Source organism: Cygnus atratus, chromosome 3, assembly GCF_013377495.2.
Source record: "Cygnus atratus isolate AKBS03 ecotype Queensland, Australia chromosome 3, CAtr_DNAZoo_HiC_assembly, whole genome shotgun sequence".
NCBI classification, from domain to species: domain Eukaryota; kingdom Metazoa; phylum Chordata; class Aves; order Anseriformes; family Anatidae; genus Cygnus; species Cygnus atratus.
In genome coordinates, this window is record NC_066364.1 from 110557865 (window position 1) to 110584966 (window position 27102).

At 43.6% G+C, this 27102-nt stretch overlaps 1 protein-coding gene across 1 annotated transcript in view; it reads left to right on the forward strand.

Moving 5' to 3' along the window:
* Positions 1-450: 450 nt before the first annotated feature.
* MEIS1 (Meis homeobox 1) overlaps positions 451-27102 on the forward strand; it is a 163770-nt gene continuing 137118 nt past the window's right edge. The window contains exon 1 of the mRNA XM_050709420.1: positions 451-512. Within this exon, the coding sequence (XP_050565377.1) occupies positions 492-512 (21 nt within the window). The 5' untranslated portion in view covers positions 451-491. The remainder of the gene's footprint in view (positions 513-27102) is intronic.

The window sequence follows — 27102 nt, forward strand, 5'->3', positions numbered from 1 at the left end:
TATTTCAGAGCAAATTCCATGGAAAATGTATGTGAGTCGTATTTCTATGAATCAGACTCTCGGAATATTTCCTTAGAAACAGCTTGTCCTACATTTTTATAAAGGAGCTGTAGCATTTATAGTACACCATTGAATTAACATTTTGTGGTTAAAAATGCAGCCCAAGAAATTAAAATGATATTTGAAACATAAATCCTGCGTGCTAACAACTATCGTTATAAAAGCCAGCCAGAATCAACAGACATAGCTTGTTTTCTGCAAGGCTCTTTCTGGAGACCAGCTCTCAAAAAACATCTGTGCAAATGCAGGGGGAAAAAAAAAAAAACCAACAGGAATAGAAGCCATCAGTGGTTAGGTGTGTTATAAATACATTATTACTTCATTGTAATGGCATACAGGCCTTGGCGAGACTGGGGGTGACCTCACTGGCTGTCAGACCTCGAGTTGCTCGGGGAAGCAGCGTGCGGGACGGGATGCCCGCTCGGTAGGGAATGAGGAATGAGCAAACCCAGGTAACGGAGAGGGACCCTGCGGGCTATTTGTCTGTAACATCTGTAAAAGTAGGAGGCTGTTGGGTTGGATTCGTATTATACCTGGCAATGGGGTTTTGAGAGGTTTTTTGTTGTTCTGTTTCCAAACTGAATTTTCCTTCGTTCTTTCAATTGCTTACCTAGAGCTTCTCATCGCTGATGCTTCCATCTCCATCTCGAGTAAGTGCTTTCATGAGTCTGTGTCTGCAAAACAAAATTCTGCTGAATGTTGGCTAGTGATTTCAGGCACTCAACGTCCGGCAAACTTTTCCCTAAAATGCCAGGGCATCTGTCCTCATTAAAATCAACACATGTATCATCTTGGATGCCCCAAATCATTAGCTGCCGCAGAAAATGCTTGCCAAGTTGTTTTTTGGGGGTTATTTTTAGTCTTATTAAAACACATTTTTGAGTTATGAAAAAGAGCTCAGCCTCCTCCTGGAAGTATTTTGAGCAGAAGAGGGAATATTTTGCAACTAAGGAAGACAGAACAAACTGCAGCAGGAGATAGCTTTATATGGATATAGACTAGATTTATCTTGTATTACTGCTTAGGAGAAAACAATAGCCAAATTTGTGTGATCTAAAGCTCTGTGCAAGTACAGCTTTGTCAGCCATCTCCAGTTTTCAATCCAAACTGATAAGACTGACAAAGGAGACAGGGTTGAATATACCGAGACTGACTGCAAGCATTACGTTGATTTTTTTTTGTACTAATTGATTTTTGTACTAATTGTTGGTGGTTTTTTTTTTTTTTTCCTTTGTGTTTTCATGATGCTTTTTAGACTCTGGGGCTATGGGAGCTAGCCAGGGTGGTGAGTGATGTTGCAAGAAGGGATCTGAGTCAACAAGGTGCTGCTTAATTGGAGCTGCCAGGCTGGTTGGAAGGGGAGCAGCCACAGTGAGGGGCTGCTGAAGTTACGACCCCTCTCCATCACTCCTGCAGCCATTCCTGATGTTCTGATGGCTGCAGCCCACGGTTGGCTTCTTCAGAGGCCAGGCAGATAATCTAGAGGAGGAATGCCCCCAAAGCAAAGGAAATAAATGTCCAGAGGTAGCTAGTAGGTACTTCGATTGTCTTGCTTTCCCTTGTGGTCATCACAGCTGTGTGCCCATGCCTGCTACGTCTTCCGTATTACTCAGAAATGTTCTGTACTAGCTGTGCTCTGTTTTCACTGAAACAAGTCCAAAGAAACAAAAAAGACATTTCAAAAGCCTCTAGAATGTTATGCAATTAAAAAACAATTGTCTTCCTCAAGGCCTTTCCCAGCTTAGCCCTCTAAATATCCAGGGCTACAGGGACCAAGCTGGTGAGGGGTCTGGAGAACAAGTCTTACGAGGAGCAGCTGAGGGAGCTGGGCTTGTTCAGCCTGGAGAAGAGGAGGCTCAGGGGCGACCTTATCACTCTCTATAGGTACCTTAAAGGAGGCTGTAGAGAGGTGGGGGTTGGTCTGTTCTCCCACGTGCCTGGTGACAGGACGAGGGGGAATGGGCGAAAGTTGCGACAGGGGAGGTTTAGGTTGGATGTTAGGAAGTACTTCTTTACTGAAAGGGTTATTAAGCATTGGAACGGGCTGCCCAGGGAGGTGGTGGAGTCACCATCCCTGGAGGTCTTTAAAAGACGTTTAGATGTAGAGCTTAGCGATATGGTTTAGTGGAGTAGTTAGTGTTAGGTCGGAGGTTGGACTCGATGATCTTGAGGTCTCTTCCAACCTAGAAATCTGTGTCTGTGTCTGTGTGTGTCTAAATCCAAACTGAATACAGCATCCTCCCTAGGGATGTCAGGGCAGCCAAATTCAAGCACCTTGCACCTCTGCAACCATTTGAGGCCAACAAAATGCATCTCACTTGGCTTCCTGCTTTGTCTTACCTGTGTAAGTCGGACATTTGATGATAAGCCTGTTGTACCAATGGGTATTTTTCTCTGCATGAGGCTGAGTGAACTTAAAGTAATCAGAAAATGAGCAGACCGTTATTAATATAACCAGAAAATAACTGGAAGTGAATAATCAGAAAACTTCAGAAACTAAAATATTAGGTATCTCATTTTCTTCAGTGAGATGTCTTGGTGGGATCTAAGCTGACGTTGTCCCAAAGCAGACCGGTGACTTCTAAGCCAGGAACCTCAACTCAAGACTTCTTGTTCGTGTAGTCAGTGGGGGAAATAAAAAGTCTACTGTGAAGAGGGAAGGAATCAAAGTTTCTGCTGCTCTCATCTCTCCTTTCCCTGTGTTATGCACACCCTGTGTCCCAAACTGTATCCAGAGCAGGTTTTGGTGGCTGTGGCCAGGCAGTAGGCTTGCACTCACTGCAGCCCAGTCCATAAGCTGCGCTGCCGAGCAAGCCTTGTCACAGCACGTAGCCAGCTCAGGGTGGTGGCTCCAGCCCTGCCAGCACTTTGCATCATGTTAAGCACACTGTATAAACATTTGTTTGCCAGTACAGAGGCTGTGATAATATGTCTCTATTCCAGAGATGCTTTTTTTCACAGCTCAGTAAATCTATTACAGTTGAATGTGGAGGAAAAAAAGGAATCGCAGGGAATTTGCAAGATTTTATTGCCTTTTCTTATGTGTTCCTCAGTTAAGTAGGTATTGCTATCAGTGCAGTCAATCTAATTCTGCCATCAGATAGCTACATCATGGCCAAATAAAAAATAGCATTTTATATTAACCATTTTTAGAGAGGATTATGCTGTCATAAAACTCAGCAGGAGTTTCAACAGGGTTGAAATGTGTGATATGTTTGAAATGTCTACTTCTGGTTTCTTTACATGGGACAAGTGTCCCAGCTTTTGTGGATCTGACTGATTAGCTGTGAGTAACTGGATGTTCCCTGCCTGATAGTCTGCTTTTTAATGTGCTCATCACTGAATTTACATACGAAACAGCAAGCCTGACAGAATCACTCGGATATGGCAGGTAACATCTGTGAGCAATTGAATCTGGCCTGAAAAAAACCCGAACTTTTGTTGCTGAAGCATCTGTTGGTTTACATGGAACTCAATTAATTTTATTATTGAGCATAATACAAGTTTAAGAGGGATGTTATGCGCAAAAAAAAAAAATAAAAGCTATTTAAAGAAGGCAACAAATGAATACTCCTTCCTATTTTATTAATATCTTAAGTCATCAACATTGGGAAAGGAAGGATTATTTATTTCTTGTGATGGCCGCCTTCCCTGCTGGTACCATATCCTTTCCCTCTTCTTGCAAAAGGAGGAGATGGCAAATAATGCCGGTGCTTTGCCTGTACAACTGTACAGGCTTGTGTCAGCCTCCGCTAGATGCTTCAGGGCCATCTGTAGGCATCCGTCAGGCGTGCTTGGTCTGTCTGTCTGCTCTCATCCTCTGCTAGACGTTTCAGATCCATTTTTCAAAGCACCCCATGAAAGATTTGCAAACTCAGACAGAGAATAGAGTTTCCAAAGGGGTGGATGCTCAACTCTCCTGCTTCCTGGTGAAGCTGGCGGTAGCAAAGCCAGCAGCAGTGTTAGCTGAGGAAGGGTTAACTGGATTCCCAAAGTCCTTTTAAAACCTCCCACTAAATCCGCCCTATTGCTGTTCCAGTTCGGGATGGAATAGCTCTGTGGATGTCTGCAGGAGCTTTGCTTTTAACCTCAGTGAAAGCCTAAGAGCTGGGACTTTTTCCAAGGCTTTTCACACTTTCTTTTGAGGTTGGGGCCAAAGTTTAGATGTTTCAATACCAAGCCTACAGACCCCCAAACCCTTCCCTGGCACTGGCCTGTAGACCACTAATTCAATAGGAGACATGGCCTAAGTAATCCATGTTAATGACGTGCCTATTTAAACCATGTTGCCTGATAGGAGATGTCTGGTACCTATTAACCCGTATACCAATTACACTCCGAGGATAGGAAAGAGGCTACTTTTCAAGAACGCAGGCTGTAAACGATGCACCGAAAAAAAAAAAATGTGTTAGTGTAATTCTCCTTGTCTCTCTTTCCAGAGGGGAAAAAACTGAAATGCTGCTTGGCAGATCTTAGGCACCAGACATTAAAGAGTGGCTACTGTAAACAAGGTGATAGAAGCTGTCATCCCTCCCCGTTGCCTCCGTGTGCAGCCCTTTATTTATGCTTCCTAGGAAAAAGGGGTCTCGCTGTTGGCCTGGGGTGAAAAACCCAAGGCAGACAGAGGGACAGTGCCGTAGACCTCGCTGGGTGGAGGTCAGCCAGCCCCGCTACGTGCTCCAGAGAAAGCGAAAAAAGGGGGTTTTACGGCTCAGCCTTTTCCATCTGTTTACTGGGAAAGCTCGCAGTTCCTTTCCTGCCCGAGATAAGCAGCGTTGGAGAGACGGCCTGTAGCACGCAGGCGCACAACCCCTGCAGCCAGGAGTAGGCCGTGAGCGGCAGCAGGCTGCGCGGCAGCGCTAGGCCGGGGGGCCATGACTTGGTTTTCCTTGAGATGCAGCTTAGGTGGCTTCCTCGGAGGGAAACGTGCTCGCCTGCTTCTGGCACTGCTGCCACGAAGCACGTGCTAGCTCTCATAGAAGGAACTGAGGAGGTGAACGTGGGGTTTGGGTCTTTTTTTTTTTTTTTTTTTTTTTTAAGGAGGGGAAATTTGGAAGCGACACAGTATTATTTTAAGCCTGTCTATATTTAAACCTACAGATTCTTACCAGATTGTTACCTGGTGTACGTTAGCAGGTTGCCAGGGACTTCAGAGTGACGATGTTCACATACACCTCTTCCGAGGAGCTGGGCTTTGTGTTATTAAAAATCCCCATTTTTTGTGACTTCAGCCATAACCTCCTGTGGTCAGTGCTCATTCACTGGTGTGACGAAACTGAAGATATGCTCGAGGAAGGCTGGATCCTGCAATAATAAAATATTGATTTGGATTGCTAGGACGGAGGAAGAGGCTGGGGGTGAGTGGCAGGAAGATTTTCATATAAGCCTTGTCGCAACAGCAATGAAAAGAGCTGAATTACACTCCCCCCCTTCCCCCTTTTTTTTTTCTTCTCCATCAGTAGGGGCATATTTCATGAAGTCCCCACTGAGGTTAGATACGCAGAGCCTATTTGCATACTTGGAAGAGGTCCCCTTACAGAGGAGTGCAGTGAATACCTCTGGCATTTCATATTTAAGTTCTAAATATGAATGCAGTCTAGAAGGAGTTTGTCTGCAAAACTATGCTAACTGCTTGCTTTCTCACTAACTAGACTTCTTAATGACACGATTTTCTATGCTAGGGAAGTTCTGATTATAATATAGCGTAAATGTGCATGTTGGGCACCCTTGTTAATTGAAAGGCTGAATATTTAATGCACCGAGGGTGCACATCTATTTATCGAGTGCACAAGGAGCGCTGCAAACCATGAGCACAAATAGCCCATAGATAGGCAGGCCAAGACCTGCATTTACACTGCTTTGGGTAAAGACAAGAACTTCTGGACCACGAGGACAATTTGGCGTATTGGCCTGGCGCACAGCAATGTGTGATTAAAAAACAATTCCGCAGTGTGGATCCATTTGAATACCAAGTTATTTTATAAAGCCTGCACTGTGTGTTTTGAATGCACATTTGCTGTTATGAATAACAGGAATTGTTTGGCTTGGCCTGCCTTTGTGCCGATGCCAGCTGGCAAGGAGCGAAGCTGTGACACATGACACTACAGCTGTGTCCACATGTTTCTGCGTTGCAGTATCCACTTATATAATTTACTTTTTTGATCCACAGTTGAACTATTCAAGTGAGTATAATTTGCTTTTTTGATCCGCAGTCGAACTATTTAAGTGAGCTCATCAAATTACACATGCCAGCCACTTCTATGGCAATAGTTATTTTGCCATTTTCAAAACAAAACAAAACAAAAAGTATATTTATTATTAGTTACTTGTGGTAATGCAGCAACTAGCAACTTTATTAAGTCTGTTACAGTAAAAGATGCATCCCTATTTGAACTTGAGTATTTTTTTCGCGTAAGGCATGTAATGGCAAGGCAATATCTTAGTATTTAATGATATGAGCCATTAAAAGAGAGGCTAGTGATGACCTTACTGTAACTGATATACCAGACCTTGAGGCTTCCGAGTTTTCCTGTGCATCATTGGGATGTTCTTATTTGCCATTGCAGTAGGGTTTGTGACTGGGCAATGGTAACCTGCTAATTCTGAATTGAGTAAAATTTTTTTCAGGAAGTCTTCTTATGCAATACTATGTTTAAAACTTGGAAAAATCCAGCTGAAATTGAACTTAACCCCAACTGAATGTAGTACTCATACTTTTTTTTTTTTTTAAAGAAAACACACCAGCTCAATTCCAGATATTCAAGAGCAAGTAAGGAAATACAAAGAAAATATACAACAACTTTTTCAGCTTGCTGGTAAAGCAGAAATAACACGGCACTAATACAGACAACATTTTCATGTAAGCCTATTTTATTTTATTTACCTCTTCAATCAGAGTGAAATAGGAGAGGGCATGGATTTAGCTTTTTCCTCCGAGTTTAGGAAACACTACCCAAGCATTTTATTCCCAGCGCACATTGAACTCGCTGCGATATGCACTGTCTTGTGCTAATTCAGTGCAGCTTTTCGGACGTCAGGTCTCATACAGACCAAAGTAGGTGCGCATTAGCTGCCGTATGGTCCTGGTAGAGCAACGTGCCGCGTTACAGAGCCAGGGTCACAAGTTCATGGCAGAAATGATTCATGTAGCCTGAAGGGGGGAACCTAAATTCAATCCGTGAGACCCAAGAGGAGAGCGGGGGTTGGTGCTGGTGGATGCCCCCAGAGCTGGCTCTTCCTCTGCTGGACCTTTGCAAAAGGGGCATTGAAGGCACGGAGGGGACACTGCTGCTTCCCCATGTGCATGTGGTGACCTGAGCCGCAAGATGCACGCGAGGGAAAAGCTGACCTGGGCTTGAGCACAGTTCACGGAGTGCTGGGGTGAGAGCTGAGCTGTGCATGACAACTGAATATTAAATTCTGTTAGCACTTGGAGTTATTGGGCAGCAAAGAGCTTTAAAGAAACCAAAGCGATTGAATTTTAACAACAGAAAAGAGAAAGTAGAACTTTAAAAATCGCAGTGTTTTCTCAAGGCACTCAGTAAGTATTATGTTCTTGGTCAATAACGTTGCCTTTATGATCATATTGACAACGTGTGCAGAAACGTATGTGGCATGGCAAATTGCAATTTAATGTCAAATGACAATAAAACAGTCGGAGATTTTTCAACTGAAAGAAAATATCACTTTAATTAAGCGTTCCACAGGATAGCTGTAACAAATATATTATTAACGCATAAAGCTGTGCGTTTCAGGTAAGGCTTGTGATATAACAAAGTGAATTCCAGCCTGGGGCCAGCAGTCCGTATTTCACTCATCCCTTTGCGCCAAGGTAGAGCAGCACGTCTAATCGGATCCAGTTGCCCTCGAAGCCTAAATGGAGCCTTTCCATGTATGTGACCCAAACGTTACTGAGTGCATTGAATTGGAGGTATGACTTGGAGCAACGTGCTCTTTGGCTTGGCGACAAAGTTGCATGGTTTTGGTTTTGCTTATGGGGAGGTGAACTGCAAAAAAAAAAAAAGGTAGTTAATTTCTGAGGCTTCTCCCAACTATCTGAATTTCTATTGCCTGCAAGAAGAGTGTGGAAAGTTTGTAGACAGGCTTTCACTTGGGGTTTTTGGTGCTTCTTGCTTGCGAATTAGATACCATTGGGGTACACGTTGTATGAAAATTTGAGAGAGAGAAGACAGTGAAAGCCAGGAAGTGTTGGAGCTATGTAAATATGGAGAGGCATTAACTGAATTTCTTCCAAGCCACTAAAAGGTTTCTCTGAGCTTTTAGATGGTTCTTGCTTAATTTGCCTTTTTTTTTTTCTTGCTTTCCTAAATAGGTCAGTCAGTATAATTAACTGAAATACAATAAAAGAATTCCTTGCTATTGCTAATGTTATCAAGACTTTTGACAGCCAGTTTCATCAGGCAAACTTTAGTCAGTGTTCAGTTTCTTTTAAGATGCATATTTGTATGAAACTTCATATTTAAAAAAACATGTTTGACTGGGGTGTGGGAGAAGTGACTGGTATCAAGGCTCAGTTAGAGCCTGAGGAATAATCCAAGCTCCATATCTTGTTCTGCAAGTTTCAAGTCAGGGAAGAACAAGAAGGCTGTATGTATAGGCTGTGAGAAACAACCCCAAAGTAATTAAGTTGGCATTTTTAGGTATTGGACAACTCCCTTATATTAATTTATGTGCAAGGAAGAATTGTAAGGTGGCTTATGCCTCCATGAGGACCATGAAACGCTGTAAATGGCAGTCTGAGCAGAATGTCTTTTTCTTTTCTGACTTTGGGTTTAACATTTCAAAAAACAAACACAAGAGTTGTATTGCACAAAATGTATACAAACACAAATACACGCGTGCCATTTACAAAGGGCTTGATCCCAACCCAGTGAAATAAATATAACTGTTACATTTTGACTCAAACCCTCAGTACATTGGCTCATTCCTGCCCTGAGCTGTTTGGATTATACCTGATAGCTGTCTCTCTCCACATGAGCATGAGCTTTATGTATGTAAACATATGTGATTTATCTAATAAATAATGATGTGCCCATGTTGAGCTGTTGCATATTCTCTGAGAAACTGCATCAAAGAAAGTGAGAATTATTGTTTTCAAAACCCATTGCATGACTGTGCAGAAATTTTGAAGTGGCACAGGCAATGAAAGGCTTTTGCTCCCACACTCTTTCCACAGCAAAAAAATGTCATGACCAGATGTGGATGGGATGCTGATGAAAGGTTTTGTAACCTCTCATGAATTTAGGAAGCCTTCAAGAAATGGAAGAGTTCTTCATCAGCCTTTCTGTGAGGGTCTCAGTCCCTGCAGACCATTGATAGTTTGTTGTAGAAAGAATAATTTCACATCAACTTTGGGAGTTGTAGAGGAGTTTTCTTATTCTCTATGATAATGAGAGCAGTGATGGGATATGGAAGAGGGATAATTAAGCAGAGAGATATGGTTCCATTCTTTTTATTTATTTATTTATTTATTTAGTCCTGGGGAATAGAAGGAATAGAATATTCCCTAAGCTTAATGTAAGTTTTTTCTTACTTTTCCTTCTTACACCAAAATTTGCTAAAAGAGTCTTAGGCATTTCTACATCTTGTGACACCATTTTTTTTCCCAATTGTTTCTTAATTTACTGATTGTCTTCACTCTTGGTGGAAACATCTCCTAATCCATTGACAGCCTCTGATGGGTTTTGTTGTTTTCTTCCAGCTAGTGATGGCTTTTTTTCCTCCCTTAATGGAAACTTAAATCTACAGTTTGAGCAGGCCTAGCTAATTTGCTGTTGAAAATTTTAACAGCTTTTCCCTTTTTAATCTTAGTCATCTTGTGGCACTGCAGGTTTAAACTCTTCTTCTTTCACTTTCCTTTCTCTAAAGTGACAGACAAGCGAGTTAGAGGAACTTGGTGAACCTCACAATATTTAGGGAACCGTAACTTGTCATTGTACGACTTCATGAGTACCATGAGGTCATTTTGAGAGTGATTTTCTTGTTGATAAAGTTTGAATTTTGAATCAAAGTATGGCTTGAAGGGAGAAAAAGATTGAGTTTGCTGAGTATTTAGTCCTCCATTAACTATCAGAATGTCTCTGTGACATTCAAACAATTCCGTGTTTCTTCTCTTCTGCCAGGTAAAGAGCTTATATAAATCTGTGCGTGTATGCATGTGACCATTAGTTTCGGGAGTGATGGCAGTTAGATCCCTAGCGATGGACCTATAATCATACAATTTTGGTCAGGAGTGACCACACTCTACATCAGATATGTGCTACCAGCAACGTAGTTGGGAACTGCATTAGTATGGAAGATGCTCAGTTACTCTGGGGGGAGACAAAATGGTCTGACCATAACAAATAGAGGAAATGCTGCTTTTAAAATGTAGACTTAGGGCTGAAAAGAGATGAATTAGTCGCTGATGTTCAATATCCCCTCCCTTGACTTGAGTTTAGTATCCCTGCAGGACAGTGGTTTGATCTCTCTCACAGGATAAGAGTTTAGAAAAATTGTAATACAACCATGACTTGTATGAGTTAGAGAACTGAGTTCTTCCTGGCAGGGGGTCACATTGCTTATGGACTTTCCATGGGTAGAACTGATAAATACATGAGAACATTCTCTAGCTTCAGTTTTGGTTAACAATTTCACTGGGTGAATGTGGTGATTCTTCTTTTATGATTCTTCTTTCATAGATCCCTGGAAGTAGACTAACTTTAAAAGGGTGACAAGTCAATAGCAAGGCAAATGAATACAACGATAAGGCAGATACAGATGCAGCTGTCTGATCATGCAGTTGGCATGAGAGTCCCTCTTCATGGCGTTGCCTGGGGACAGACCGTGTTCCCCTGGGGGGATTCCTGCAGAATCCCCTGCAAGCAGTGGGCTTGTCATCCCAGTACCAGACAGTAAGGAAAATACCATTTTGCATCATGGCTCACTGGGAATCATGGTAATGAAGTAGCAGACTAAATGCTGAGACAAAACATGGCAGTTATTTGCAAAATGATTAATCTTTACAAAATTACCATGAAGAAAAGCAGGCCATCTTCCTGGCCTTCTTTCTATCTCTGCCTCTGAAACTATAAATATTCTAATTAAAAAAAAAAAAAAAGTCTATTCCCCAACCCTCCCACCCCGCAAAGCCATTTAACATTTAAACAGAAGTTTTTGACAGAAGCATTTCAATCAGTTCTGCAGAAAGTCTGCAGAAATATTTGGTTGCTCTTTGAGCAATTTCTGTGGACAGGTTTCTCTGAAGATGTTGCGGTTTGATAATTTAGGTGAGTGTTTGGAAAAATGGAAAGCCACAGTTATTTAGCAAATACGATACAATGCACTTTCCAATTAAATTTCTAGTTCCAGTGGTTACCATTTCAGAAGCAGCATCTGCCAACTGTTACCATACTGTGGTATCTGAGGTACCACATTTATTTCCTATTCTGAGGGTAGAGCAGACTATGGTATCTCATAATAACTTTGAGGCAAACACTGATTAATGTTGACTTTTTAATGGTACCCACTATGAATTTTTTTTATTCCTATAATTCATAGTATTGTACATAATAATATGAATATCGCTGAATTATTTATACACTTATGTTGGTAAATAATGATAAGGTAATAACAATGAATTACATCTGTGTTTACACCAGTAAATAATGAGGAGGAGGAGAAATCATTTACAGTCGAGCTCAGTCCCTTGCTAGCTTACCCCAATTAAAAGATATTTGCAAGTGTATTTTCGTGCCAACGAAATGGCACTGCATTGTTGAGTTGTTAGGCTCCAAAAAGCATTTGGAGGTTATAAGACTCAAGCGAAGTGCCAGCATTGTGCTGCCATCCTTGGACACATACATATGCAGAAGTGGAAGACAGGATGAGTTTTTACCGATGCTTGGTGTTGCTGAGATTCATACCAGGACATATGGTTTGGGTTTCCACTTTTTTGAAGGATGTTCAGACATAAGTGAGAGTCCAACAAGCAGCTGTAGAAAACCCTTGAAAGGGGTAGAGTTGAAGAACATCCCCTGCTTAGCTTTGCAGAAAGGAAGACAGGTGGCTTGGTTTGAAGAATCAGGGGAAGGAAGTACCAAGCAATAGAAAATTGTTTAATCTGGTGGATAAATCATGCAAAGCAAAACCAGTATCAGGAAGCTGAAATGAGACAAATGTAAATTAGAAATGTAAGCATGCCTGGAATAAATAAGTGCTCAAACAAACTGTCAATAGGAGAGGTAGGGTTTTGGGGCTTCTTCAAAACAAGGCCATTTTCTAGAAAATAAGCTTTGGACAGTGGATAAGTAGAATGGAAATTAAACCCACCTGCTTGGAGTTTTCTGCAGAGAAAAGGGTCAGCTATGTATGCCTAAATGAGCAGCAGATAAACTCTGGTTTGGGATTTTTTATTTATTTTTTTGTATTTATCTGTAGCCGTGCATGTGACTTGGGCTGAACGCAATTAGCAGAGTTTACTACAAGCGTAACTCCAGCCACGGCATTTCATGGCCTGCGATAAACAGTTCAGCCTGGATAAAGCAGTGTTTCCTCCAAACCTAAATTGCACGGAGATGTTGCGTGCAAGCAGTGTGTGTTGCAGGAGGTGTGGAGCATGGGACTGAGACGGGGAGGGTCTGGGATCCATTTCCAGCCCTGCCACCAACTGGCTGTCTTCAGGCTATTCCTCGGCTGCTGGATCCCAGCTTTCCTATTTCTAAAATTGGCGTAACGACATTTACCTCGTTTAGGAAGCGTGTCATGATCTTCAGCTAAAAATTTCAAGGGCTATTAGTATTGACTGTTTTGCTGTATTTTTTTTTTTGGTGGAATTTGCTCAGAATTCTTTCTTGGCACTTTTGCAAATCCTCCTGGCTTCTGTTCTGAAGGATTTCACAAGTTTGTGGACAGCAGCTGATTTGCTTATTCTCTAGTACAAAACCGGGGAGGGGGTTAGATCCCTTTTGGATCCAAGAAGGTAAAAAATACAATTTTTTTTAATGGTCAGGTCCTGCTGGGAATCTCTTGGGTATAGGAGGACAAAGTTGTGCAATAGGCGTCTCCTGGAAAGGAGAAACATTGAGGAATTGCTTCTTTTGCTTTTATAACTCTGCTCTCAGGGAAATTTCCTCTTTTAAAGCTGTTGCATTACATAAAATAAGAATGAGATTGCTTCCTGTAACTGTGGGAGATGCATTAGATAGGAATGTTTGCCGGGGCAAGACACGAGTGGGTTAGAAGAAAGCCGTGATTGTTTGACTTCCCGACTGATTCAAGGTGCTCAGCTCCAACATACCTTCCCTCCATGGGTGGCCTTTTCCAAAGGCATTTAAATGGCTCCAAGCACAAGCCCCGCCGACTTCATCCTGCCCAGAACACCACTACAAAGCAGGGCTCGCGTCCTCCTCTTCAGATCGCCGAAGGCAGGTTCAACCAGCCGGGGGTCTGGGAGGAACGAGGGTGCAGGGGACATCTCCTGTGCCACTTGTCCCAGCAAGTCAGCCCCCAGCACTGCCCGTGAGATGAGGAGTGGTACGTGACCGGGGCCAGTGCGCCAACACCTGAAGAAAGCCAAGGAAGCTGCCGTCTGTGCCGTGGCCGTGTTTTGAACACGGTTATTGGCGTGAAAGCTATTTTAGAAGAAATTAAAATGAAATAAAAAGCCAAAATGCAATAAGTCCTTTCGGGCCAACGCTGGGAGAAGCCAAGCTTCGGCTCTGCAAATTGCCCCCACCATGGCTTTTGTTAGCCAAGTTGTAATCCCAGTGAAAGCCCAGATGAGGGAAACCGTAGCAGAGCTATTGAGCACGGCCAGCGCGAGGGCTTTTGGAAAAGGAATAGCAAATCCCCCTGGGACATCGTACCTGCAAAACTCACAGCCTTTTATCTTTCATTAGCAAATACTGTGCGTTATTGGACAGTGCCGTGTGCAGTTACTTACAGGAACATTTAATCAAATAATCTACTCCTCTCCCAGGCGGCTCAGACCACTGCAGTTTTATAGTTACCTACTTCAGCTGGAACAGTTCCTCTCAGCTGTAAAAGCAAATATGCAACATGGAAAAAAGTCTCCTTTTTATCAAAACAGACAGAACTATTCCAGCTGCTGATATTAAGGTAAAAATAGCAAGGTTAAATGTTAACCAACCTCTGAGCGGACCTTTATAACTACAAAGAAAGCTAGACCAATTGCTCTGAAAGCCCTTTCTTTAAAATAATAATAATAATATTTTAAAAAATCCTTGTTTTACTTCTGAGAAGAAAATTTATTTTCCCCTATTGCTGATGATTAAATACAGTGGAAACTGGTTCCCTTGATAACAAATACATCAGTAATGTGTGGTGCTTCCTGCCCCAGCATCTTGTAACTCACAAAAGTTTCCATGGCCAGATTTGAATGCTCAAAGTGCTAATAATGTCTGCTAGTCAGCCTTCCTACTGTTCAGAAAATTTCACTCCTGCGGCTTTTTGGCTTGTTTTGAGAAATCACCGTAGAGGTTAGTGAACTTTTCAATGTGTTGGTATTTAAACTGTGGTTGGACAGTATAAAAAAAAAAAAAAAAGAGAGGAAAAAAAAAGGAAGAAGAAAGAGTAGGAAAAAAGTTCATAAAAGATATTCCCTGTTAACAACTCTGCATTACCATTTGCATGGGAATTGAATGGATTTTGAAACCTCCACATTAAAATGGAATTCCTCTGACTTTTAACTTATCTTGAAAAATATAGTGCATTAAATGAAAAGATGCTTAAAACAATGCTGGGGTTTTGTTCCAGAGAAACATTTGGGCACTTTCACTGGGAAAGGAGGTTAAAAGGTTGTCAATGCTTTCTCCAGGGGCTCTGTCTGACAGTGAACATGTGTTTCCTCCCTTTAATCGGCTCGCCAGTAGCCAGAAAGCTGCTTGTTTTCTGCAGAGGTTGTCAAAAATGATTTCAGTCTGGAGACGATGAATGATAAAAGAGGTTTTCAAACACAGTTTTGCACTGTAGCATTTGCAGTCCCAGAGAGGATGGATTGTATTACAATCTCGGTGCAAAGGGCCATGTTCCTGTAGCAAGAAAACAGTGCCTCGTTCAACCTGTTTGATGCTTCCACTTATCTTTCAAAGTTGAGAAATAGAAGCTGGACTTCAAGTAAAGGAAAAAAAAAATCATCCCCAGAGTTTGTTCCTTCTTTCTGCTAAATTAAGTGTTTTATATATTTAGTAAAACTTCTTTTTTCCTCATGCCGTTCCTCACAGACGCGTTTCCTTCAGGAGTTTATATAGGGCTCGTTCCTCTGCCGGCTATTTCGTGCTGGCTGCGGACCTGCTCCCTCTGAAATCAGCAGTTAAACTTTCTCCAGGAAGACCAGGCATATAGTCAAAAGTTTTGGCACCGTAAAATACCGACCTACCTCAGCTTTTACTGAAGTCACCCTTTCAGATAACACTCAGCATCTTCCCAAGTAAGTACCTGCATGTATGCAGAAACCCAGTTTTTTGTTTTGTTTCTTTTTTGAGCAAGACTTTGAAAATGTAAGAAGTAGTGCCAGTGAAACAGATTTAGCCTGCATGGGTTAATGCCAAATCCAGGATCCAACAGGGATTTGTGATGGAGGCTGGACCCCGGTGCCATTTGCACTGGTAGTGTTGCTGACTGTCCAGGCTCAGAAATTCCATACGGGAGGTGTATTTAAGAAACCAAGCAAACAGAAGCAGCAAGCCCAAGCCATGATGCGTGTTTCTGTTCCTGAACCCCTGCAGCCTGTATCCACTGCCCGTGTGATGGTTAGTTGCCCAGCCTCCCACACACATCGAGTAATGCGATGCTGGATTTTACTCTTGGTGCCTCGCCTTTGTCTAAGCTGCTTTTTGTCCAGGAGTTTGTTCTTCCTTATCAAACTTCAGAACTGGTTCAGTCTTTCATCCCGCACCACTGCCAGCTGCTCCCTCTCAGCTGTCCCCCTGCCAAGTCCCATCTCACCTCTGTCACAAATCTCTGCCTCCAAATCCTCCTTTTGCCCAACCCTCCCATCTACTCCAGCCACCTTTTGCTTTTTCTGCTCCTAACGTTATCTGTACTCCTTGGCTTCTTCAGCAGCGTCAGTCAGGGAAGGTGCAGAGAGGAGCACTGCAAGCACCGTTCATCCCTCAGCTCCCTTCCTTGCGTTTCCAGGAGGGAAGAGCTCAGCAGTTGTCTGTGCTGCCCCGTGCCAGCATCACCCCACGCGGCTGGCGTGCAGCAAGGGATACCCCTTCTCCAGGCTGGTGCTGGAGTCATCTGTTGCGGCCGGGGTTGCCTCCAGCTTTTCCAAAATTTGGGTGGAAAAAGAACTGCTGGTCCAGCAGCAGCAGGGACTGCTCGGGGGATAAGTGAGCTCAGCAAATGCCCCCCAGTAAGCACTGTGCAACGCGGGTCGGATGCATGCAAGCAAAACAAAGTTGAGACATACTGAATATATTTAGTTGCTCGATGACGCTTTCCGTGTTTTTCTCTTCTTTTCCTTTTTCTTTGCTTTTTAACTGGAAAAAAAAAAAAGCACAGCGAACAGCGCCTCTCACAAGTTTCAGCGATTCTCCCCTTTAGTTACATTACACTGCTGCTAACAGGAACTTCCTGTTTAGTTGCTACATTAAAAGGAAGTATATAAACAAGAGAGTCCCAGAAATGACTAAATACTAAGCACAGAAGGTTTTTATTATCATCTTTTGAGTCTTGTACATGGGGAAGGCTTCATTCCTTTTTTTTTTTTTTTTTTTTCTTCTGGGCACAACTGAATTCCAAAACATTTCTTGAGTGGTAACTTGTATTCTATTCTTTATTATTTCTGACAATATTTTAAATAGTTCGAGTTCAATTTTCTGCCACGAAAGGCAGGCTGTCAGGCGGCAACTGTATTGTGTAGAAGCAAAAATTGAATATACACTCAAAGCATACTTGGGAAACTTGAACACAGAACTGGGCAACATCTTTTTTCATCTGAATGTGATTACCATGTCAGTGGCATAATGATGTCACTGGGGCTTTTCGCTGCACGTATGGGCAACCTGGAAATCTTTTCCCTCGGTGCCAAGACAGCTTCTAACAGGTGCACACAGAATTTGGTAATGGTCTTTGAAGAATCCGTGCAAAACCAGGACCAGTGCATGTGTCTGCAGGCATTTCACGTTGCTCGCGACTAATTCTCTGGCAGTGCTCTGAATATTTGCCAGCTCCGAGTGTCATTGGGACCTTGGCTTTCTCCAAACACTCTCCCTCCAAACCAAAAAGCACAGTGGAAAGATGGGGCAAAGGCAGTGCATCCTGCCAGGCGAAGGCTCAACTCCTCCTCTTCCTCACGCTGAAATATTTGGCTAATGTCATAGAGATTTGGCTAAGTGGATTCAATCAACTGTTTTCACTCTATTATAGTTCATAATCCCTATTCAAGATGAAGTGCACTGCAGCCTAATGAATGTGGTAATGGAAGCCTTGTGTATGTTTTTCCACAGTGGGGTGCAGATTAGCATAAGTGTCATATTCTGTTGGCATGCCTGCTATTATATCTGAGGCGTTGCACACACTGGGAATTTTTCAACTGGATAATAATAAGATGAATATGGTATGCACATGCACATTGAGCACACTGGTTTTAGAAAGTGATCTATAATAAATCTCACCTGGAGGGGCATTATGATAGATTAACTTTGCATTTTGGCTTAAAAACGCAACATTTAAGCCAAGTGTACGGTAACATGAGTACAAAAGAATTAGATTAAATTTCATGCACGGTTTTGAAGAATGTTGTCATTTAGGGCTGAGGAGTATTCTGCAGATCTTACGGTTTCATATATTCACTGCAAGTTCAAAAGCCCGGCTCGGACGTCACACTTGCTCAAAGCTGATTGTTCGAGCTCTGAAAGATGGCTCGCGGATAAAGGGAAGCTGGCTCGTACAAGACCGCAATGTATGCACCTCCTCGGGCAGACGGGCTGAAAAGGGGAAGAAGAAAATCCCGACTATGTTTATTTCAATAGCTTTTTTTTTTTTTTTTTTAACCCGCCAAACAGTTTTTCTCCCTTGACAAAGCAGCATAGGCTGATGAGAACAGCACTGAGCAGAAGTTCGTGCCCAAACAAAAATTCCTCCCCAAACACAGAGCCGAGCGCTCACGGTGGTGTATAGCTGCTGGTCGGCATTCCGACCGGTGAGATGAATTTTGCTCTGAGTTGTCGTCTGCATTTTTAATTCCTTAGGTGTTTCACTTTTCCTGCGGTTAAAGAAACTCCTGATGAATTTCTTTGCGCGTCGCATGGAAGAGACAGCGCCGCGTATGATTAGTCCCAGAATTTATTACTTGATTATGGAAAGTGCAGGCCTGAGAAATTCATACCACTTAAGCAGTGGTTTAGTGTGACTAATCAAAGAGGTTTTTCTGGCACGCAGGAGGTATCAATATATATAGACTAGTGTAGAAAAGCGTATCTTTATGCTTTTAAGCATGGTGGCATGGTAACAGCTTAAGCATATTAATCAGTCCAAGGTAAGTGCTGCTTCTGTATCATATTTTAATCTGATTCTTTCTGCAGTGTTAGAGAAATTATATCTGTGGCTGAAGTAACGTTTAGAAAAGAAATTGTTTGCCAAGTGAATGAGACAATCAAACCAGTCATTTAGACCTGAGAATTAACCGTGTGTTTCATTTACCTTTATTATCGGTACGTTTCTGCACAATCACCACAAGCCCAACTATTTGAACTTTACCAAGAACGTCACGAGTAATCAAAGGGCGTTGATGTTTGTTTGTTTTGTATTTAGTCTGGAGGAGCTTTGCTCTTAGCAAGACCTGCCTATTATCGTGGGTCAGTAATCTGACACGTTTTTCCTGAGAGCAAAACCTGGCCTTCAGAGGGCCGCGCTAATATCTGTGGTACAGTTTAGCGGTGAGTGCTATTCTCTGCTGCTTTCTGAAGGCAGGGAAGCCGAGTGACCTTTTCAAAACTCAAAGAAACCTGTGTCTTGCCCGTATGCGCATTAGCAAGAATTGGTTTTCTAGCAACTCAACAGAGCTCGTTTAAAAAAATAAAAATAAAATCAAATCCCACCACTGGTTGAAAGAACGTAAATTGGAGCTTGCAGTGGAGTTCAAGCACCCTTTACAATCACATCACCCATTTCCTTGAATGTTGCAGAAAGAGGCTGGGTGGCAAATGTATTTAAGACTTGGAGGAAAAGGGCTGTTAAGTCGACCTTGGTAACTTAACTGAAACAGTATACGTGTAAATCCATCGCAAATCCCCGGCCTTTTACAACTTCTGTCCCAATGGAAATCAGATCACAGAACTGTTTACAAGAGACTACGATTCATTTGGATAAAGAGCCATGACAGCAGGGCCCGTATTATTTGAAATTTTAGTAACCCAAGCCTAGATAAATATTCTAAAAGCAAACTAATAAGGATTAGGTAATTATTATGAGGTGATCATACTTAGGATATTTTATATTTAGTAGGGGAGAATGATTTCACTGTAAGTGCCAGTGTTTTGCCGTTCTGAAATCAGTTGTGGTCTTTGTTGCTTAAAGATAGTGTTACCATTTAAAAAAAAAAAAAAAAAGTGCAGATATATCTTTTACCCTGAGTTTTAGCTGTCCTGAACAGTCATCTTTAAAACCGCTAGAAGTAGCGCCATAAAAATATTTTACAGCATTATTTAATGTATGAGCTAATCCGCAGCTAATGGTCAGTTTCTGCCATTTTTCGAAGCGGGGAGGAGGGAGAAGGGAGCCGAGGGTGGGGAACCTGCTCCCATTCGGCCCAGAGCCCCATCGGAGCAGGAACAAAAGGGAGGCGTTTAAAGCGCAAGTTTCAGTGCCCCTAGTAACATTCTTGGCATTGCGAACAAATACTGTGTTTTAATCAGCGCTTCAATTAATCTTCCCCAAATAATATTTTATGAGCATATGCTTGGAAATAGTTGTATTAAACTCATGTAAGGGTTGTTGGTTTTTTTTTCCTTCCTCCCCGAAGTCACTTTGAAATATTTACTGCAAACAGATGTGAGTATACTTGAAGAATTAAATTTCTTTCTCGGGGAAATCATTATTTTACAATTAATAATTATGAAAGGGGAGGAGGCCAGCCTGTATGCCTGGTATTAGAGGAAGCCCTTGGATCGCTCCGAGTGAAATTTGCCATCGACGCTGCTGCTTGGAGTCAGGGCTGCCCCCACGGTCCTCATCCCAAGTGCCACCTACCACCAAGGCAAAGGCACAAGCCAGGTGCCCAGAGGTTTGGGTTGTTCCCTCAGCTCTGCCGCATGTTTCCCTTTTCCATCCTGGGCATGTGAGGTTAGTGAGACGGTTTGTCCTTGAAAAAGTGGAAATAATGCTCTCGCCTGGGAGTGCCCAGAGCCTTACCTTGTTGATATCAGTAATGTCCTTAGAGATCCTCGCGGGGAGGACACAGTGTAACTGGGTTTGTGATTCAAAAAAGAGAAAATAAGGGTACCAGTGAGGTTTTACCTCTTGGGCAGCCATGGAGATGAAGGGCATTTACTGCCATCTATGGTGGCAAAGTGATAGTGTGGACACCTGCACCCCAAACCCATACCTCCAGTGTGCACCACGATGCTATAAGAGATTTTTTTAGTGTGTTAAGTTGAATGTATTTTCCATACAGCGTGGAAATCCAGAACACAGCAGACGTACAGGGAAAATTTTGTTTTTCTGCTGTAGAAAAAGACTCAAAGGCCATGCGGGGGTTTTGTAGGTGACTGTCACCTGGTGTGCTGCACTTGAGGGAAATCAGTGTCTTCCAGTGCTGTTTTGTGAAGCCAATCCCCAGTGTGATTTTTTGGAAGGAAAACAGAGCTTTCTGTCCCACAGTGTCCTCCAAGCTGAGCACACACACACACGTATGCAGGGGGAAGCAGCTCTGTGTGAGCATGTAGCTCTGTAATGGCCGAGGCAGCAGTACGCAAGCTGACATCAGGTGAGGGCAGGGGAGAAGCCGTCTGTTTTTTGACAAAAACTGCTCCAAAACATCCGTCCTCCCACTGCTGTGAACCCCGGTCTGCAGAATTGTAATTTTGGTGAAAATCCTTCAGGGCTCATCTTGCTGTGGAGAGCAGCCGCTGTTGCTCGCCTCACCCAGGCCTGTCTCACAGGCCTTGACCCACAGCCAAGGAGGCAAAGGTGGGGAGGCTACAAAGTCTCAGGCCCCTTTTGATATCTAACAGAGACTGCAGCTCTGTGTCATCAACGAACCTCAGCTATAGGCAGCTCTACGGATGGCTGAGGGTGTGAGAGGGTTGTCGATGCTACCACAATGTTGACCAAGTATTGTGTCAGGAAAGTCACCCAGCTGCTGCTCCACGTGCTCTCCTTCCTGTAACCTCCGAGCCCAGAACTCTGAAATGATTACAGCTTCAATTATCAGGCAATAGATGGCCCCTTGCTGAAAGCAGAGACGTGGATCCTAATTAGATCTGATCCTGAGGACCCAAGTCTCTCATTTCCAGTCCCTTCCCAGTTGAAACTCCCTTGATTTCAGTGGAATTGCAAATGATTTTCATTTTAAGGAGGCTTGGGATCGACTCTGTGGTGTCTTTGCAGAGAAACATTTGCTCTCCCAGTCAGTGGTAGGAAGACCAGCGTGGTCATTCAAGGTCTTAACCTCAAATGGGTTCTACTCCTTGTTTGTCAGGCACATGGCTGCCCAGGGAGCAACCTGTACCCACAGCCAGCTTTTTGCCCCCAACCCGAGGGCAGGCTAAGATGTTATTTGGGAGGAGTGAAGGAAAGAATCAATGCCTGTGGGTATGAGACTGCTCAGAAATAGTCTGAAGAAGCATTTGCTAAGCTTTGGTACGGCTTACTTCGGTGCACAAGAGCAAAACAGACGGTGCTGAGGCCCTGCCACCCAGCCTCTGTGTCCATCCTTTCACCCGTCCAGTCCAAGGTGAATGTCAGCAGGCAGATCCTTGTTGCCTGCAGGCATCTGCACATCCTGACCCCCACCAGTTCAGGGCTGCTGCCTGTCCCTGTGCTGCAAAACCCAAGAACCTACCATTCCTCTCTTCCCACAATAATGTGCACATAAAGTTACCGTTTAGCATTTTCTCCTAGCATCAGCTAAATAATAGTGACGCTATCTCTACTGTCATTGTGCCTTGCTAATTTTAGCTCAGATGTACTTTTTATTTCTTCGGGAGAGCAATAAAACCTTCTTCCAGCTTTGCATTTTATTCCCGTTTGAAGCCCAAACAAATTAGCAATGTTGAGAACTTTATTTTCAGAGTTCATTAAGCCCTTAACAGTAAATCCTTTTCTCACGTTCCAGATGTTGTGGTTTTCTTGACCTCAGTTTGTATTTCCCTGTGATGTGAACAAGCCAACGTCTTATTCCGTCCTTACCCATTGCTTTGGAGAGCTGAGCAAAGGAGGACATAAGCAGCCTCCTGAAACATTTTGGGAGAGAAAATGAGGAAACTTTTCACTGTCCTACCAGCTCAATGCTTCGGCCGTAGTCATTACTCGTTGCTTCAGCTGCCGAGCACCCTGACCTCTGCAGAGCTATTTTTACATATTGAATGCGTTTTTCCCAATATATTTTTCATTCACTTCCCTTGCAGCTGAGTACTTTACATTTCAGAGGTAGCATTCACCTGCATTTGGGTATGTATAAAGCACAGCCCTTGAATAAATTAAGCATGTTGTTTCGGCAACGTGTCTAAATCGGCTCAAGCACTTCTTTTCTGCTTTGATTCTGTGGAGCATTTTGAACATGCTGAAATTTGGCAGTTTGGCCAGTCCCCTGGATTTGAGTGGTATTAATTATGTATTACACGCATTAATTAAGCACCTGAATATATCTATTCTCTTTCTGACAATGGTGAATCATTTTAAATGTAATTTGTGCGTTTTATCCTCTTCAAACGTTGGATTTTTGGAAGACAAGCACCTGCAAGCCTTTTAGGAGGTGTTACTCCTGCTGTTACTGGCGTTTTAAAAAATGCAGAAATAAATGCAGAAATAAATGCTCCCCACCAAATTGTCTAATGTCAACACTTACCTCATCGAAAGAAGTGAGTCAGTTTGAGCAGAATTTATAACATGTGCTGTACCTATAGCCGCCTAATGTGTGGCTCATCCACTTTCGTATCCATTTTTACTGTTTTCTTTGAAACCATAGTAACTATCAGTCTGTGTTCATAAATATTACAATGAATATTTGTCTTTGTGCACTTGCACGGGGAAACATATGAAAAATGGATCAAAGATAGCGGTTCATAAGGGGAAAAAAACCAAACCCCCCTTCCGTGTGGCCTATCGGCCCGTCTCGCACCTAAGCCAACGCGCTCACCCTCGCCAGCAGCCGTGTGCAAATATTGTACCGTGGGGCAAGGCAAATACAGCAATAGAGGGGAATGCCCCAAGCAGCAGAGCACAGCACTCGGTGACTTCCTGCTGCAGAGCCCACCTCAAGGCGTTGACAAAGGTGACCTGCAAGCCACTGCTTTGCTTTCCAGATAAGTGCTTCTGCAGAGACAGGCTTGCGCTGGCGGTTCGCTCAGCCACCAAGGCTTTGGGCATCCGTCAGCTGGGGAAACGTGGAGGAAGGAAGGAGAGGAGTTTAGAAGAGGCTGAGCCCAACCTCCAGCTTTGCAAAGCTTCTTCCTAAGGGCCACACGAGGTGCACACAACACTTAAGTCTTGTTGGGAGGCTTTGGCACTCTGTGTTTGCCCCTACGGCTGGCTCCCAGCCCCGCAAGGCAATGCTTCTCCTACAGGAGTGCAGGAGGTGTTTGCACACCTGAGCTGCTGTGTTTGCAGGGGTACGGGGAGAGCTGGTCAACAACATTGTGTGGTTTCAGCTTTTCTAGACAAAGAATTGTGTGTTTTTATGGGTTTTATAGACAAAGATTTCCGTATTTTTAGGGTATTTATTTATTTTAACAGTCTAATGCATTGGCTAGCCTGCGTATGTATTTGCCAAAAGCAGTCTGATGTAAAGAAAACATCCAAATACAATGGTCACGGAGACAGTTTACGAACTGTGTTCTGGCTTGGTGAAATCAAGTAACTTGTGGGATAGAGAAAAGAAGAGTAGAAGCTGCATTTTCCAGCAGTAAGTGAAATTTGAGAGTTTTGTCTGGATAATAAACAGTTGAGCCCCATAGCTGGGATATCCACCTATAAGGAGATAGCAAAAATTGGTCAGAAACATCTTGAATTTAGATCTACTTCCTGGTACTCCTGGGTTTTGTTGGCTCTTTTTTTTTTAAGAGGTGTACGGATATGGGGACGCTTCCCTTCCTACATTTTCTTTTTGTTGTACATCTGAGGATGAAAATGATAGAGAAAAGCTAGTTAACCAAGCTTCGGGGATTTTTGCCAGGTTTAATTCAGGGCTCTATTGCCTTCTCAGTTTCCCTAGTGGGAAGCCAGAATAATTTTGTATTTTATTTGCTTAAGAGACATGAGTCTGGTCTCCTTTAAGCCGAGTCAGGCAGGAACTCACCGCTGCTGACGCAGTTCCAGGGTAAAGTGTCTGTAAGGTATATAATGAGTCAGGGTCTACAATCAGGAGCTGCAGTCCCTAGCATCGTGCTACGACCATGTGATAAAAACGTTGGGTTTGTTTGCCTTCCTATTTCTGACTCTGGGCTATGTTTGCAGGCTTGCATCCAAAACCAGAAGGGATTGAAACCTACTGGGGGTGCAGGGTGGGGTGAAGTCAAGCCTGAAATTCTAATGAAACTATCAAATATCTCAAGGCTCGGGGTGAGTATTGGAAGCAGGCGGCACAGTCAGGGTACGGGTCTCCGAGCTCACTTCCCACTTCAGAGCAGCCATACGGGACTGCTGGTGAAAGCCAAATTGAACTATAAACGCCATCATTACATGCCTGGGAGAATATCCTGGCCATGGCATTCATTTTCAACATGGACCAGGCAATAACGGGCTTGGGAACGGGAGAGAAAACACCTTCTGATGGTTTGGAAGTGGTTACTGCAGAGCTCTAAATAGTCCCTTCAATGCACAGGCACCTTCAGAGCATCAGCTGGTAAAAACATCGAACATGAATGAAGAAATTAAGCAAACGGCGCTGGGTTTGGAAAACTTGGATCGCTCCGTAGTGCATTTCCCCTTACCCTTCTGCACTCACCCACACCTGTTTTGTGAGAAATATCGGCTTTCTCAAAAAGCTCCGAGGTGCACCTGCACCTTGGGGTGAGGTAATGGCAGACAGGCATGGGTTTCAGCTGAGACGAGGAGTGGCAAAAGGTATGCAGATGTTTTCGGGACCGACCCACCCAGAAATGCTGAGGGGACAAGGTTAAGAGCGGGTTGGCAATTTGGGGGAGCAGGAGAATGTGTGTGGGAGCCTGAGGCCAAGTCGGTCCTCCCAGGAACTGCTCAGTGCTCCAGCCTGGAGCTGAGAAAAACGCTGCCGTGAACCACATGTGTGGATTTCCCTTCCACTAGAAGTTGTGCCGGGTGGTTGCAATAGTCTGACATGAAAGAGATTGATATGGTAGGGCAACAGGAAAAATGGTTGGTTAGTTTATTGTAAAGCTTTTTTCCCATATATATTTTATATATTTTACATGTTTGGAACTTTTGTCAGTAGATAAGTTTGGAAGAAGTTTCTTTTTTATCTTCCCAGGGGAAAAAAAAAGTGAAATATCTGCCTTGGTGGTTGGTCCTTCTGAATTTTGACCCATGTGAGCAGGGAGGGGGAGGGTGGTAACTGAGCATTTTCCACCAAAATTACTGTTGCATCCTTTTTTCCTTTTTCTTTTAATTAACACGTTTCACTGGAAAAAAGTAGACAATCTTCATTTGCAGAGTCTGAGAGCTGGTGCCCCTGAGCCTCTGGGGTGGCTCGTGAACAGCAGCCAGTGCTGCTCCATCCTGTTGGGTGTCCAGCTATCAAAACTTTCCTTCCCCATCCCTTGGTGATTGACAGAACACAGTTTAAGGGGAAAAAACTTAAGAGAGTATTCCTCCATCCTGAAAAAATAGATTTACTGTGTTAGGACATCACTTCCTCCCTGCTGTGCAGTAATGTAGGGTTGGCCAAGGGCTGGCTCTTGGGCTGACATGAAATCTGTGTCTTAGCTGGGGCTGGCTGTGGCCAGGAGCTGCTGGGAGAGCCAAACCTGACGTGGAGGCTGGGGATTCCCTACTGGTGTCTCCGGCTCACCCCGGTCTGCGGCTGAGCAGAGGACCCAAGAACAGATGGGCTTTTTGTGACCGCGAGCCATTCAAGGGGCGGCCGATCCCTCTGGCTCTTCTTGGCAGCAGCGCACATCTTGTGGTCCTTGGCCACATGGCGTGGCAAGTTCGCCGGGTTAGGAGGTTTGGCTTCTCTCGCAGTAATTCTTCCTGGGCTCTCCTCATACCACAGCTTTCTAAGAGCTTTCTGCGGACCGCTGAGTGAAGGGCTGCAATGCCGTCATGTTGAGTGGCACCGTCGTGTTGAGTGGCACTGTCTTTGAGAACGTGCTGTGGGGAAGGGTGTGCATGAGGGGAGCTGGTGACATGTAGGGGCAGATTTAACCCTGCAGTCTCCCACTGCAAGAAAAAGATGGGAAGAGGGGAAGATATAAAATGGTTGAATCCGGGCATCTGTCCGATGCCCTCAGAGTTGCACATCGCTGACAAGCAGTGTGATGTCCATGCAGGAGCTGCAGGGCATTGGAGAAGCAGGATGCATCCTGGAGGAGCATATGGGACGTAGAAATGTTTCTCCTGCCTCCAGAGCTCCAGCGTGGGGAAGGGGCTGAACCTGGGGAGGTTTTATAGGTGGGCAGGAAAGAATGGGTGGAGAGGAGCAGAGCAAGAGGCAGGTGTCTTTAGGGAAGAGAACTTTTCCTTCTCTTATCTCCCCAAGCAGATTTCCACTTGTCCCAGAAACACATAAGGCAAAAGGACAGAAGAAAGAAAAAGAAACCAAAGGAGCATCTTTTAAAGGACTGATTTGGCCATTGGGGGGGAAGTAAAAAATATATATATAAAAAAAAAGAAGGACTTTTTTATGAATTAAAATATTTCTGTCTAGTTGAAACATTT